At 37.3% G+C, this 17,443-nt stretch overlaps 1 protein-coding gene across 2 annotated transcripts in view; it reads right to left on the reverse strand.

Moving 5' to 3' along the window:
- The window catches only part of CCDC191 (coiled-coil domain containing 191), a 90,392-nt gene that overhangs the window by 56,518 nt on the left and 16,431 nt on the right, over window positions 1-17,443 (reverse strand). For both annotated transcript variants that reach the window (XM_080824197.1, XM_080824196.1), the window contains exons 4-7: window positions 16,493-16,636; window positions 13,024-13,202; window positions 11,338-11,561; window positions 8,301-8,454 (exon numbers count right to left, since the gene is read on the reverse strand). In XM_080824197.1, coding sequence (XP_080680323.1) covers window positions 8,301-8,454; window positions 11,338-11,561; window positions 13,024-13,202; window positions 16,493-16,636 — 701 coding nt within the window. The remainder of the gene's footprint in view (window positions 1-8,300; window positions 8,455-11,337; window positions 11,562-13,023; window positions 13,203-16,492; window positions 16,637-17,443) is intronic.

Genomic DNA, 17,443 nt, shown 5'->3' on the forward strand with positions numbered 1-17,443 from the left:
TAGAGAAGGGTTAATGACTAAATTCACAGAGTGAAAAGGCAGTGGTACATCTAAGGCTAAAACCAAAACATACTGGCATCCTGATGACCCAAACTATTAGGCAAAAAGTCTCCTAAAAATGAAGGGCAAAATCTCTGTTTCTTTTATACTGAAAGAGAAAGAAGTCAGTACATAACCAACTATGGTAGAAGAGCACCTCTAGAATAAAACTGAATTTAAGAGGGAAAAATCTGAGTTCATACATGCTATAGTCAACATATTTCTTTAAAACAGTTACGTTTGGATTTTGAAAGGGAAATAATCAGTTTTAAAGGTCTATAATTCAGTTTTACTACGTAGAAGGTGGTAACAACAAAGTGACAGACTCACAGCAACTGCTTTCTTGAAATCGACTTATTGGTTTTTTTCCTGTCTATTCAAAAGAGCAATCCCATTAAAATTTAAATGAAAAAATACAAGTGTGAACCAAGAATAGCCACTTAGTTATTCTTGACTCATAGCAAACGTTATTCAGGCAAATGGGAGTCCCATAAATGTGGCTGGAGGAAAGTATTTGGGAAAGGAGAGTATTCTCAGTCCCGTCTTCTCTGGAAGATGCCAGCACTCTGCTTTTATTTAGAAGGGATGAGAAGTGGCATACTTCCATAGTCATGAGCTATTTATTCCTTCTATTACCTCTCCCCCCAGCTGAGTCCCTGCTGTTCCCAGGCCTGCTTCTCCTCTTCAGTACTGCACTCTGGAGCGACAACCATGCTCTATCCTTTTGCTTTCTGAAACAAGAATTATTATTTAATAGCATAATCGGGTTGGAAGAGGAATACACTCTGTTTAATACATTCTAATTAATAAGTTTTGTTTCAGAATTTAATGTTTTAACTAGCTGGATGACTAGGCTGACCTCCCTCCCTTTCTTACCCAGTTCCTTTATTTCTGTACCATGTTTTATTTCTGATAGATTTTCAAATATAGTCATGGATTTTAACTTTAACATAGTAGTGATAAAAATCAAGGTTTTCTACAGGTAAGTAAAATTCTGAAAATCATGGTGGGAAGAATTGCTCCTAAATACATTATCTCTAATAATTTACAAAATAAAATACTATAAAGCGAAATTTAGGAAGTTTTTAAAGGAAATGCTCCTCTCCTCTCAAAATCTTCCACAAGACATCATTTGATCGTTAAGGATTCCACTCAAGAGAAGAAATGACAGCTCGCCCTGCTAAATTTATTACCTGCACTGGAGTTGCCCTCCTTTTGTTGGCAAGAAAAGCTCTTCCCTGAAGTGTAATCACACTGCTGTCACGGAGAGTGATTGACGTTAGGTGGAACAGCAATTTGCTATCTAATCTTCATTGTAATTCTAACCCTGTCACTAGAGATGCTTGTTCTGATTAATGAAGTGGGTAACTCATCAAAATTCCTCAGCTATTTCCCTTTTGTCAGAAAGCTCAGTGATAATTGCATCAAAATTCTCAGTCATGAAAAAATAAACAATGCATTGTAAAGAGGACAAAAATGTCAACAAGTTTACAATTTATTTCTGCTGAACAGAACTAACTGTGGTGCAACCAGTGGTCGAGGGGAGTTGGCCAACGCATGACTCCACATCAGGAAGAAAGCTACATGCCCCCTAGGACCCTTGCTAGGTGACTCCTTGCTGCTCCCTGGCCCAAAGGAATAGGGGGTCTATAGCTACGTAAGGAAGTAACTTTTTTCCTTTCGGGGACCACTACAGCTAGGCAAAAGCCTGACAGAACCTCTGCAGTCCCTGGGGGTTGAGGAGAGGAGGATCCCATCAGGCAAAATGAATGCCCTTCAGAAGGAGTACCCTGTGACCAACCCTACTCCTGATTTTCATAATTATGCCCCAAAGAAAAGAGAGGAAACCGTAGTGCCCCTACCCCAAAGCATAAACACTCCTATAACTAATTACATTAGGGAAAAATACATTCAGTTCTCTGCACACAGTGCTAAGACCTAGACAATGCCTAGTTCTATGGAAAAGCCCAGAGGCCTAAACTCTGACAACGAAATCTGTGAGAAATGCTAACACTGGTTACAGAAAAAAAGCTACTTTTGTTATATCCCAGAAGATGTAAAGCTCTTTTAACTTCAGTATTTAAATTTTTTTTCTCCTTCCCTTTTTAAACTTAAAACAAAAACAAAAACAAAAAACACCCTTATTATAGAAATTGAACAAACACCCAAAAGTAGAACAGAAGAATAAATTCCTCATTCAGCTTTAAAAATTACCAACATTTTGCTGATCTTATTTTCTCTCTCCTTCATCCATTTTTTTTTCTGGAATATTTACAAATAAAGCCCATATACCAGACATTCTATCACTTCACTCATTAAATGTGCGCATATGTATTGCCAACATAAGGACATTTTGTAAATTCTTCTTAATTTCTGCTAAGAACTTTAATCAATAATATTGCTTTTATTAATCTAATTCTGTTTCACTTCAGAAATAATACAATTTCAGAAAGCAATTGCTTAATTGTACCATGCAGTAAATTCTTAACAAGCAAAACTCTCTGGGGTCTTTCAAAGAATGATCACAATACAACCTATAACCTGCCTATTCATTAGCATAGTCCTCCTTCCTCAACATAGCTTAGACCAGTTTTCAGGGAGGGCAGTCCTGCTGCTTCCCATGACCTCTCTCCTTTCTTCTTTCCTCTTCTAGATTTCCTTCCTCCTCTACCAACACCCACTCCCTGCCCATTCTCCCCCACTCCCAGCCACACACACTCGAACTAAGGCAAGAGTACAGCTCACCTCAGAATATATGAGACAAATGTTAGGTTCACCTCCAGGGTAGTCTGACAGTAAAACAGTATGATGTCATTTGTTTCTACCCATGTGGTTCTCAAGATCGTTAAAAATATTCACCTGAAATGTCTAATATTTAGGAGAAAAGATATTTTATACTGTAAAATTGTATGGAATGGGCTCCATTTACGCCAAAGGCTCTTTTCTTATTTTTTTAAAAGCAGAATTTAATCAGTACTTTTCTCAAAAGACAAAAAAATTACTTATACATGAATTGGAACCTCTGGCTCAAAAACGGCTCCATGGCATTTTGAAAAGCAAAACACCAACACGATGTTTCGGTAAAGTGGCCCTCACTGTCCCTTCCAGGAGAATGCGAAACGTGAGTGACTCACAGGGTGAGGGTAAGACAGAATAGAACAGCAGAATAAACTACCTCCTTACTAATGCTGATAAAATTTTACTTGGAAATTTCCCAGAGTTAGCTGTATGAAGTAATATTTACTGTTTCAGAACTCTCCTAAAATGCGTACCACACTTGCTCTTTGGCAGTAAGCTTAGAGGGGAGAGTTACAAGAATCGCAATGTCCTTCATATGTGCCCGACATTTCTTTCTCTGCAGTTTAATTTGCAAAGAGGCTTTTCCCTCATTTCCTTCCTTAGACAGAGAGAGGATGGTTGCTATGTTTCCACTCAGAAATGGCTTTACTTCAGTGGCATGTAGGCAGTCCCGACAGAACGAAGATCTTTGGGGATGAATTGTGCTATATAAATCGAGGTGCTTAACTACAGTTTTCATCATCTTGTCAGAAAAATCCAGGCTTCTTTTCTTCATGTTCTTGTATCATGTTCCCCTGGTTTAGTTGGGCGGGGTGGTGGTGGTGGTGGTTTAGAAGGTGCTATGCCTTAAGCAATGATTCCTTTGGGTCACTATTATCTTACTAACAGAAAAACCCAACCATAAGTAAACCAAAAACCTTCCCGCACAGAATTAATATTTAGGTTAGTATCAACCCATCTTTCATTGTTCTCTTCAACTTTCACAAGCAGCAAGAGATCACAGACTTTCTTATCTTCCTAAGGAAACATAAAATGTATTTCGGAACAGGGTGAGAATTAAGAGGGCCATTTCCCAAATAGTATAAGAGTTTCATAGTTAATCCCTTGTTGTTTCTGCTAATTAGCAATAACATGAGGATTGCTGCATCTCCCCGAGAGATTTCACTGCAAGATCAAAGAGAAAATAGGATGGAAAATGGAAGTAGAAAGTTTCTATACAAAAAGAGATGTTTTTGATAAAACAAAGGGACCAGGAAATGAAATATGTGGGGAAGACGCATGGACACCACTGCACCTGAACTTCTGGTTGGATGAGAGGGCCAGCTCTGTTTCTCTCACAAGTCTCCTATTGAATGACTGGGCCCACACATGATGCTAAGAGATTGTTTGCGGAAACAAATACAATCCACAGTTAAAGCAAAGGGAATTACAAGAATTAAAGGAGCTTGAACTGGAACTCCTCCTAGAAACAGATTCTTTAAAGTCTTCCTACAAATACTCTATATAGCTTGCTGTTGGGTTTGTGCCAGTGAACCATTCTGAGGGCGCTGACAAGAGTTTCCTGTTATCTAGCCGCTCACTGCAAGCTGGCTAGGCATGTTCCCCCTTTTTATCCTGTGGTCATATTTAGGCTGCTGAGTATTCAAGTTTCATTACCCAAGGGCAGCTTTAGGCTCCTTTAGAATCAGGAGAGGAGATGTGGACTGGGGCCAAGGTAATGAGCCCAGGGGGCCTGCTACTCCATGGCATTTACCAGAGGACTGTCCTGTCTCCAATCAAGTCTACATAAAAGCCTAAGGAGTCTGGAAGGTGGATCTTCCCCATGTCTCAGTTACACTCACATACACGGGGGAAATCAAAATTACAGGTTCACTAGCCATATTGCAAATGAATAACATAATCACACTGAAGTGGAAGGGGAAGAACAGAACTAACTTAAGTAATAATATTCTGGCTGAATATGACTGAAAATGAAAATAATGTACAAATATTGTACTCTGGTTAGTAAATTTGTTTACATAGCAGTATGGGTCAGCAATTCTGAAACTACTTTTATAGTGCATTAGGATTAAATAAGTAAATATATTTTGGATAATGAGCATCAGGTTTCTCACTGCCAGAGAAAGGAATTATAAATAAGCAAGGGGGAAAGGGTACACTGAAACGTGTGGTGCTGGATTAGGGCTGAAGGCATCATTATGAACTCATGATTATTTTAATAAACATACAGATAGTTATAGAAAGAAGTTATAAATAAGGAAGAGGAAAGGATACGATGACCCCTGTGTTACTGTACTGGAATTCAAGACACCAGTATGACTCACAGATTTTAATATGTATATAGATAGACAAACACAGAAATACATATAATGTCTATATATGTCTGGGTTAGTATACACACATTTCCCAGCTCTGTCTGCTGAGTAGTGACACCCCAGTAGCAGTAATTCATACATGAATATGTAAGTCATAGCACTGTCATATTTGGGTTTCTAAATACTATTATCCAATAAAGAAACCAGAGTTTCATGTGCAAGTGGTTGACTCCACAGCTAGAACAGGGAAACTACAAGATGGGCCTGGAATGTCCTACGGTGCCAAAAAGGAAGTGCTCAAAAAAGGACAAAGAATTTTGAAAGAAAAAGAAGTCAACCTGAAAGATTTCCCAATGGCCAAAGGTAGAACAATCTGAGTAACAGAGTAAACAATGATAGTAATAGATTACCCACAGAATAAAATAAATATCCATGAGCCCATACTGATAAAAGATATTACTGAATAAATGAAAAAATAAATGGGGAGAAAGGACAGGTTTTCTTTCTAGAAACATTTCAATTAATAAATGGAGAAGAAATGAGGGAAATACAATATCATCATTAGACAAATACATTAATGTTACAGGCAAGATCTACCAATGGATGCTAAAATTAACAAGTGAAAGTTTAAGGAGAAACAGGGTATTTGCATAGTTTTACAATATCTCCTCTAAGACATTCCAAAGGAGATATAATAACTTTACAGTACAGGAGCACCTGGTTAAGCACCTGGTTAAGCCTCTGACTCTTGGTTTCAGCGCAGGTCATGATTTCAGGGTTGTGAGATCAGGCTCTGAACTGGGCATGGAGCCTGCTTGAGATTCTCTGTCTCCCTCTCTCCCTTACCCCACTCATGCTTGCTCATGCTCTATCTCTCTCAAAAAATTAAAAAAAAAAAACAATAAAAAATAAAAATTAAAGACACTTTACAGTTCAGAAACCCAGCATACAAACATGGTGTACCCCCGATATGATCCTGAGAAGCCACAGCATCACTTCTTGTAGGAATCTTGCCTCAAATGCATAATCTCAATCTAAGCAGGAGAAAATACCAGAAAACCCAAACTGAGAGACATTCTGCAAAATACCTGGTCAATACCTTTAAAAAATGTCAAGGTCGCAAAAGACAAGGGAAAGACTGAGGAGCTGTCATAAAGGAAGAGGCAGAGGAGACATGACAGCTATATGAAACAGAATTATGGACTGAGTCCTAGCTATATACTCCTAGGCATTCTCTAATGCAGAATCATGGGCTGAGTCCTGGAATAGAAAAAGGATAGAGTGAAAAACTGGTGACATTCTAATAAGGTCTATAGTTTAGCTAATGGTATTTAATGTTATTGTACCAAGGTTAATTTCCTAGTTTTGATAATTATGCTACACTTATATAAGATGTTAGCATTGGGGAAAGCTGTGTGAAGGGAATTCAGGTATTCTGTGTCTTGTTTTTGCCATTTTTCTGTATGTCTAAAATTATTTCAAAATAAGAACTTAACAACAGTATAGTATAGGTGTAGGCCAAGCAAATCTGTGAGGAGTGGAGATAATTTATTCATAATCACATTTTTAAGTTACACTGGTTGGTCTTTTTAAAACTGAGTAATCTGTTTTAGGTAGACCACTAATTTTGTAAAACTCTTTACTAGTGTCTAAAATTCACAGCTAGCCACTTCTATCTAAAACATGTATTATTTCTTCCTGTACAGTGAACTTCACTGAAATTTAAAAATTAAGTTTCTAGAAAACACATGTCTTATTCATCTCTCATTGGTTGGATAACATATCATGGCATGTTTCCTCACTTCTTCTCTAGATGGCCCCCTGAGTATTATCACCGTTCCTATTTTCCTTCAGAAATCTGAACTGTTATTGTAGAACACATCAATTCTGTCTCGTGAAGGATACAACATCTGAGTCCTTGCCAATCTTTCTCAAAATGTTAATCCCAACTCTTAACATTTCCTCCTGCTATTCTTCCCTTGTTAATCCTAAAGCCAAAATTCTGACCAAAGCTTTTGTTGTTCTATATCTCAATAATTATGTCCTGCTCATCAGTCCAAAATGCCTCCATCAAACATAGTCTCTCTCTCTTTTTTTTTAAGATTTGAGAGAGAGAGAGTGAGCACAAGGGAAGAAGCAGACTCCCCGTTGAGCAGGGAGCCTGACACGGGACTCCATTCCAGCACCCTGAGATCATGACCTGAGCCAAAGGCAGATGCTTAACTGACTGAGCCACCTAGGCACCTCATGTCTCTCTCTTTTTAAATCATTTAGATTACGCTTTTGCTCATATCCCAGTTATCAATATTATATTTAAATTCCTGCTACTGATTTCCAGGACTTCTGTAAGTCTGTCCTATATTTATCAAGCTCCCTCAATATCATCTTGACATTGTCTTTTTTCTTGTTAAATCTGTGCATTCCTGCATTCACTTCACTAACTTTCACTGAATTTCAGCAAAGCCTAAGGCTCTGGGTGGGTGTTATAAGAAATATAAAATATCCATATTTATCTTTTCTCATCCAACCTTCTCATTTTACAAACATTCCAACTAATCCCTTTCACCTGAAATGTTCTAAGTCCCAACTGCATACTGCTGTCAATCCCACTTCACTGAGAGAAACTTCTGCTTAGATGGCCTGGAAAGGAAGCTCATCTGTCAATAAAAATTAACCTTTTTTTTTTTAAACAAAAAGTGAAAGTAAAAGGAGAAAAGAGTAATAAAAATGCAGACCATAAAAAGGAGAAGTGTATCCTTGCTTTAAGATCCTAGCTACCAGAAGGCAAGTGACTTTTCTGAATAATTCTGAATAATCCAGAAGACTGTGGAAGCCAAGCTTTCAAAACCTACCAGAGATCTACATTAGTAGTTACATGCTATTGAAAAGAGTAATTTAGGATGCCACCCTAAATCACACCCGATTTCCCAAGATCACAGAGTATCTATAAGAATAGCCTCCAGACAGGGGAATGGAGCACTGTCCCATGCCTTTGGCCAGCTGGGCAGCACAGAACCAAAAGTGTAGGCAATTTGGTATTTGCGATGAGGCTCCGCTGGGCTTTAGTGAGACATTGGCCCATATCTGATGGAGCCCTCTGTCATTTATGTCACAGAATGCTGAAAAAAGAGAGGGTATAATTCCCACCTGATGATTTTCCTTGAAAGTCTGGATTAATAACTCTCTCAGTTTCTTCTTTCTTTCTTTTGACATTTTTTCTTCATCCAGAAGTATATAATCATTTGGAAACATGCCTTTTTTGGCATTTTTTGGAGAGTTTTCTTCCTGCTTTTTCCTCTCTCTGTTAACAATTTAAAAAATACATGTATGAACAACAGACTTAATGATGGGTAATTACTACCTACTATAGTGGAATGAACACTGAATTTTCCATCAGAAGACAGATTTTTAGATCTGGTTCTAAAACTACATTGTAGGGTGATTTTTTTTTTTTAGCATTAGTTTATTCCTTTATAAAATGTAGATTAAATGAAATAAGAATCTGCTTTACTCTGAAAAGTAGAAAGCCCTATAAATATTTTAGTAAAGTATTTTTATTGAGTTTATCATTGAGGGATACTTTGATCAAAATTTGAGAGTTAACAACATGTAGACATAAGTTCTCTCTTTTTTTCCAAAGGAGGGACAAAAAAAAGGACTCTCAGGTAAAAAAAAGGGATGAGATTTTTACCTCAAGCCTTTTAAAAAGTTTCTAAGGAGAAAAATAATAAAAGAATCAGGTATTCTTGTGTAAGGAGAGAGTGGAATTTGTATTATTTCTAACATAGCCAAAAAGAGAAAAAACAGAAATTAATAACAATAAGGAAAAAGCCTTCAGGCAAGTGACAGGAATTGCTCTGTAACTTTGTTGCTCATCTCTCTGGTCATCCTCTGTCTTACCCACATATCCTTTCTCAGCCAGGTCATCCTTCTTCCACATGCCAATTCAAGCAAGCTCACAGTCAGTCACTGCCTTTTTTTTTGGAGTGTACTAAAGTATATGTACATGCATGTGTGGAAGGTCTATATACCACCAACAATACAGTAAAAACAGCACCTAGTCAGAAATTGGGATTCATGGGCTTTAGCCATAAACCAGCTGTGAAAACTCACACAAGTCTGTCTTTCTGAATTCCACTTTCAATTTACAGAAACTCAAGTTGAGAGGGATGCCAGAATACTCTATATTCTCATCAACATGGAGCACACAATGTTTTATCTTATTATTGGTGATGTTAACCATCACTTGGTTAAGGGGCCCTCTCCAGTATAAAGTTGACATTTTCCCCTTAATTAATAAATTAAATAATTAATAAATCTCTTAGAGGAGATATTTTGAAACTATGCAATGAAGCAGATTTAGGATAGCTTACAGATAAATTAAAAAGCTCTATCGATAATAAAATTTTATTGACTCTATCTAAATGCCACAACAGTGTGATATTAGACAGCTATAGGCAGATCCCAATGGCCATTTAAAGAAATACAGTTCTAACACTATGGATCTGATTTTCTAAAATAACATTAAAATGTGTATCTATTATGAAAGGGATAGGTGCTCATTATGAAAAACTGGAGATATAAAAGCCATCCATAAGTCCACCCAGAAAAAAAAAAACAGACAATATGTCAGTACTGTCTCATTGTATAACCATTTTCATTAATTTCTCCAGTATTTATTAATGTCCATTATGAATAATAATATATTATCTTTGTGCACAAATCTTTGTCTGGATTTCTGATCATTTTCTTGGGGGTGTTTTCCTAAGAGGAATTTCCAGGTCAAGCAGTAATACCAACTTTATGGCTCCTGTTGTTTATTGCCAAACTGCCTTCTGGAACGTTTAAATCAGCTCCTCTGCTAGCGCTATAGCATGTTATCTGAATCACTGCAACCATGGATAAGATTTTAACTTTTAAAAGACAGGAGTGGTCAGTGAGCATCTGTCGAGTGCCCGCTATGAGCAGAACGTCCCGCTACCATCAAATGTTACTTGTTTTCACAATATATTTTAGGTCAGCCTAGATTTTTCAGGGTTTAAAAGCAATCTGAAAAGTAAGGTCGACCTTAGCAAGAACTCACTAAAACACCGGTGATTGCTTTCTGAAAGGAATGGCGTCTGGAGGAGGCCTGAGCCGGGCACTTGAAAGAGCGAAGCACTCTGTCCACTGCCGAGCTGTTTTAAATTGGGTAGAATCAGAGCAATCAGGACCACAGGGGTAAAAGCTGTGTAGGCTGATGGGGGCGGGAGGAATTATCTAATAGGTCTTTCTGGCCTCTGAGTTTGAGTATTCAGTCCGTTCAGGCACGTTGCTCCAAGGCGTTTTGCAGTTCATGCATCAGTGTTGTTTCTCAGAATAAATACACTAGTTATTTCATTTAGAAGCTCATTTTCTGCATGTGGATACATAACAGTACTACATCCTGTGAGGACTATTTTGATTTTCCTCTTATGTCAGATATTCTTGTTCTTTATCAGGGGTTGGGAGGCAATGATGACCCTGTATGATTATCAGAAATTAAGACACTCACACCCTTCACAAAGGCCAAGGCACAATTAGCAGACAACTTTAACACTGTTCAGGTAACCAAAGAAATGCAAACTAACCAAGATAACACCTATTAAAAGTGCAAAAATAATGATAGTACTCCCCCGGTACTAAGAAGAGTGTGGTAAACCGGCCGGCCCACTGCCAGCAATAGTGTAAATAAGTACAACCCATTTGGAAAGCAATCTGGCCATGTTTCAAGAGTCTTCAAAGGCCTATACCATTTAACTCGGTAATTACACGACTAAGGGTGTAAAAAACTCTATGCTTAAGGAAGCTCACTGCATTATTATATGGTGAAAAACCTGAAATAGTTGAAATGCTTATCAGATGGGGGGAAGGTCATTACATAAATTACGGTCTAGGAACTCAATGGAACTGAGACCTCAGGACTCTGGGCAATGTGTTAATTAAAACAAGCAAAATAAATGTACTTAATGGTTGCAATTAAATATGTAAAGGGATCAAGACCCAGAAGAAACAGAAAAATGTAAACAGTTAATTTGTTTAGATTGTGGAATCGTGGGTGATTTCTTCTTTGTATTTTGTTACCACAATGTCCATATTTTTAACTTCCAAAACGACTGCTTAGACAAAAAAAACCCCTCCACACTGCTCACCACGGTTGGCTTACATTTTCCATGCTTCTTCCACAGTGCGTCTCCTCTCAATTATCTCCCTCCGCAGCTTCACCATCTCCCTTTGAATCTCCTCCTCCTCCTTCTTGGCCTCCAGAGCCTTCTTTTTCTTCTCTTCCTGCACCAAATACTGAGCCTCTAAGAAGACCGATTTTTTCAGGGTCTTCTCCATTCTCTGGCGCTCCAGTTCTTTCTCACGTCTCATGCGATTTTCTTTTACCTTAAAGAGAATACAATGAGGATGAAACACAGCCTTTCAAATAGAAAAGGATAAAACAAAAGCTTAGAATACATTTTCAATTTCATGATATGCCCAGTTTGAAACACTCTGGTCCAGGAGCCCACTGTTCATTGGAAGAATACGAAAAATTCGTTTTTCACCTGGGTAAGAGCCAATATAAGAGTCTAGATGAAGTCAGGTGAGAGACTCCCAGAACTCTGACAATGATTTGCACCATGGAAAAGTTGAAAATCTACGGGTCAGATGCCAAGCTCTGGATTCTGACTTAGTAATGATATCCCACCCCTAAAATTTTCTAAGGTGTATACTACTGCTGTTTATGTAGGCCCTGTGGGCATGCTGATTATAATTTAAGAAAGAATACAGGTATTTTGGGGAGACTACATTGTGAAAGATACAACAGTGATTTACTGCTATGAGGAACACAACACTATTCACTATTGTTATTGAAATGTATTAATGATTCTGGCTCATATTTGGAAATCAAAACCATGACTTTCACAGGTATTTCTGAATAAGCACAATTTTTCAAACCTATTAATTTTCCAGAGCCTTTTCTAGCTATGAATTAAGGAGTGCTCCTTTACCTCCCTCTTCACTGACCTTTACCCTTACTTTACTCTCCACTTACGTTAAGACTTGTAGATATTGGCAATCTCTGGTTGAACCTTCTCTCCTCCCTTTTATCATAAACCCGAACTAGGACCATACTTCTAACCCTTTTTCTAACATCCTCAGTGCTGATCAGGCACACCTTAATAGTTTAAAGCAATCAGAAATTCAGGGTTATAAAAGACAAGATACAATGTGTAGACATTCATTCTAGTTCAGTCTTAGTTCTGGACATGTGGAAAAGACTTGGTCATTCTGATTTCCTGAAGATCCCCTACGAAGAGTTGAGACACATCTTTTTCCTATAACCCACTATTTATTCCCTTTGAAGAGAAGAAAGTTCCCATATGCCCTTCTAATTCAAAACAGCTGAACTAGATTTAATTCGGATCTGTCCTCCCTTTCAAATTATAATCACAAAATGAGTGAATTTTTCAGTTGTCTGGAAAAGAATTATCATTATAACATTCACTAGAATATTCATGATATTAATATTTTCATGCCACAGTTCAAAAATCAAATTCAAGCAAAACCAATCTACATATTTATAATAGATAGTACCATATACAAACTAATAAAGTTTAGTTCACCACTCCATTGTTCAAAATCAGTTATCTTTTTTTTGGTTTTCTTAAATAAATTGTTTCCTGTCCTCAGTTTATGAGCATTATTTTTCTTCTGAAGTTCTATTTTATTTTTATTCTTTCTAACCAAACCACAGATGGCACTCTTTTTCATAATAAAGCCTAAGTCTTTATTTAAGCTTATTAAATGTGCTACACAAAGATTGCTTCCTGTTACCCATTTTAATTTTGTTTTTCCCTCCCACCTGCTTATGTCTCATCTCCATGGTAAGACGAGGATCCTTCTGCTGCTGCTTGTCTTGGTTTCCATTCATTCCAAGATCTTCCAACATTCCAGAATCCACCACTTTTTTATGGAGCAGATGGTCTATAAATTTTTGAACGGTGGTACTTTCCTCTTCTTCCTCCAAATAGCCACACAACTCTGGGGGAGACAGAGCAACAAAAAAAGGGAAAATTAAAAAAAAAATTTAGTATAATTTCCATATTTATATAATCCTGGTACAATAAAAATACGAAGCTGTGAGTGTTCAATAAATAGTAACTGATAATGCCAATTGGATGAGCACAGCCCTCAGCAATTAACTACCTTCAAATGAGAGGAAAAAAATTCCACTCATGAGGAATTACCCTCACCCAAGTCACGAAATACTCCTTCACTGCCAAATGTAAAAGATACTACTTTAGTCTAAACATCCTTGAAGACTCCATTGTTTTTTTAAAATGGCTTTATTGAGGTATAACTGACATACAATACACTGTAAATATTTAAAGTCTACCATAAGTTTTGACATATACATCTACCAGTAAAATCATGACTATAATCAAGATAAAGAACATGTCTGTCAGCTCCAAAAGGGTTCTCATGCTGATTTGCAATCTCCTCCTCCCACTCCTCCCCATGTTCTCGGTCTTATCCCAGGCAACCACAGACCTGTTTTCCTCTCACGATAAATTAATTTACATTTTCTAAAATTTCTTATCAATTAAATCATACACTATGTACTCTCTTTTTGGTCAGGCTTCTTTTACTCAGCATAATTATCTCTGAGATTCATCATGTTGTTGTATCAACAGTTTATCACTTTTTATTGCTGATTAGTATTCCACTGTATGGGTATACCATAATTTGCTCATTCATTCATGGATAGACATTTGGGCTGTTTCCAGATTTTGGCTATGACAAAGTTGTTATAAACATTTGTGTACAAGTTTTTGTATGAACATATGCTTTCTTTTCTCTTGGAAAAATGCCTAGGAGTGGAATGGCTGGATCACAGAAGTATCTGTTAAACTTTTTAAAAAACTGTCGAACAGTTCTCCAAAGTGGTTGCAAAATTTTATATTCTCACCAGCAGTACTGGTGTGCTCCAGTTCCTCTACCCTCACCAATACTTAGTATGGTCAGTCTTTGGATATAAGCCATTTTGATAGGTGTGTAAGGGTTACTCAAGGTAGTTCTAATCTGCATTTTCTCAATGACTAATAATATGAACATCTTCCTCATTGATGTTCTGTTGAGTTCCATGCATTACTGAAAATGGGGTATGATGTCTCCAAATAATTTGGAGACTTGTGCAATTATCTATTTCTCCCTTTGACTTTGTCAGTTTTTGCTTCACGTGTTTTGGGGCTCTTTTTCTTTCTTAACATTTTATTTGAGAGAGAGAGAACATGAATGGGAGAGGGCAGAGGGAGAGGGAGAGTCAGAGCCCTGAAATCATGACCTGAGCTGAAGGTAGATGCTTAGCCAACTGAGCCACCCAGGCACCCCTATTTTGGAACTCTTTTATTAGGTGTATGTATGTTTATACTTATGTTTTCTTGATGGCTGACCCTTTATCATTATAAAATGCCCCTCTTTGTCCCTAGTAACAATTTCTTATGATAAAGTCTATTTTTTTCTGATATTAGTAAGCTGCTCTCACTCTCTTTTGGTTACTGATTACATGGTGTATCTTTTCCCATCTTTTTTTTTTAAGATTTTATTTTTATTTATTTGACAGACAGAGATCACAAGTAGCAGAGAGGCAGGCAGAGAGAGAGAGGAGAAAGCAGGCTCCCTGCTGAGCAGAGAGCCCGATGCGGGGCTCGATCCCAGGACCCTGGGATCATGACCTGAGCCGAAGGCAGAGGCTTAACCCACTGAGACACCCAGGCACCCCTTTTCCCATCTTTTTACTTTCAATCTATTCGTGTCTTTGAATCTAAATTGTGTCTCCTATAGATAGCATATAGTTACATATTTTAAAAATCATTCTGTCAATCTTTGTCTTTTAGTTGGAATATTTAACCTGTTCACATTAAATGTAATTCCTGATAAGGTACGACTTATGTTTGTCACTTTCATATGTCTTCTGTAAATGACCTTTGTCAGGTTGAGGAATTACTAGTTTGCTAAGTAGTTTTTTATCAGGGATGGATGTTAGATTTTGCCAAGTACTTTTTCTGTGTCTATTGAGATAATCATGTTAATCAATATTTTTGGTAAACATCCTTTTTTAATGGCTACAGGATAGGAACGTTTTAATCTTAAAAAGAAAAAAAGAAAGAAAACAGAACAAAAAACTCTACAAGCATAAGAAGAGTGAGGCCTGGTATGATACTAGATGATAATTGCCAATCTAAATAAATACAACTAGATCTATTAGCATCATATGAAAGGACTAATAGTTTTACTATATTCCACACAGTTTCAGAATAAATATGAAGTATGGAAATGCCTCACTTTAATAATGATATTAATAAATTAGAAAACATCCAGAAGGTGGCAACCAGCATAATAAGATTTAGAAATGATGTGATATGAAGAACTGTTTTGAGAACTGGTGTATTTAAGCTAGGAACACTGAAGTATAGGAGACATCAGATATGATTATACCACAAACAAACAAACAAAAACAGCAATACTTCTCTTGGGAGAGGGAACATGGTATTATTTTCTCTTGTACTAAAGAGTTACAGAGGTCAAACTCCTACTTCTCCCAAGAGAAAATGTATGAGGATTAGAGCCTGACAATAGCTCCTCTATTCTGGGAGATGTGCCAGCAGAAATTATATCACCCATGTGAGGGATACTAAGGAATGATCTCTATCTGAGGAGGTGAAAAGGGGAGATCAGACCAGGTGATCTTGAAGGATTAGGATTCCTCTAACTTTAAGAGCTCATGATTTTGTGATTGCTGGGCTGGGAATATTATAGGTTTTGTAGAGTCCTAAACAAGGGGAATGCTGCCAGGTGAGTTTACCAAGCATGTGTGTGAGTCACACATGAGGAGCTGCCACCACCATTGCCGGGCCTACCTTTATGCTGAGGAAAAAAAAATACCAAATTCCGAGTACATTCAAGGAACCCTCACTCACTAGTTGGGTGTATAAGTAGTAAACTCTTTTATAAATATAAAATATTTAAATGTAGCCACATCAAAATAAAGAGTCATTCAGCAATATATGGGAAGAGACACTCAAAGAGCATTAATTGCTATTATAGTCATAAGAAGAATTACAAATAGAATATTTTAATTTAAAAAACACCATGAATGTACTGAGGATATAGGTAAGTAATTTAAATTGAACCAAGAAAAATTAAAGCCAATTATAAAACTAAGCAGAACACAGAAAATAATACATCATTCATTATTTAAAACAATTAAAAAGACTTCTTAGATACATTCATTAGATGTTAAAGCTTAGAACAATCAAACAAGTTCTTACCATCAAACTTGTCATATTTCAAATGATCATTAGCTTCTGGCATAGGAAGGATATTTGACACAGTGTCTTCAGCATCATCTTCACCATCACTTGCTAGTTCTTGTTTAAGTTTGGTGTCTAACCAGTCATTGACTAGCTCCTGAGCTATCAACAAAACAAAAAAATTTTTAATATTCCTATTACTTCAGAGACTTTCTTCTTTCACTGTTCATTCACTCAGTAATACTGAGTATCTATCATGTGTCAGGTACTGTGCTAGATGCTGGGAAAAGAGCAAAAAACAAAGAAGGACAATTAAAACTTACCATCAACAAAGTTTACATTTTAACTGGAGAAGAGAGACAATAAATACGTAAATCAGAAAAACAGAGCTGGCAAGTGAGAAATGGGATGTAAGAAACGGAAGGTAAGTATTGACAGTTTTAAGCTGGGGGTTCAAAGAAGGCCTCGTTGAGAACATATTTGGGCAAGAAAGGGAAGAAAGTGAGGAAGTGAGCCATATGGATATGTGAGAAATCTTATTCCATGCAGAGGGAAAGCAGTTGCAAAGGCCCTAAGGAAGAGAATGTCCAGAGTGTTGGAGAAGCAGCAAAGAGGCAGTGCGGCTAGAAAGGAGTGAGTGAAGGGGAATAACAGGAGATAAAGGAAAGAGATAATGTGGGGATCAGATTTTGAGGAGTGGTTCTAGATCATGGATGATCTTGTCCCCCAGTGGACATTTGGCAACATCTGGAGCCATTTTTGGTTATAGTAACAGGGATAAATGATACTCGCATCTGGTAGGCAGAGGCCAGATATGCTGTTAAACATCAGCAATGTACAGGACAGCCCCCGCCCCAAAGATAATTATCTAATTAACTGTTGTATTATCTACAGTGCTGAGGTTGAAAATCCCTTACACAGAAGCAGGGGACACCAGTTGGGAGACAAATGCAATAATCCAGGAAAGAA

This window comes from Martes martes (genome assembly GCF_963455335.1).
Source record: "Martes martes genome assembly, chromosome: 1".
Classification (NCBI taxonomy): Eukaryota; Metazoa; Chordata; class Mammalia; order Carnivora; family Mustelidae; genus Martes; species Martes martes.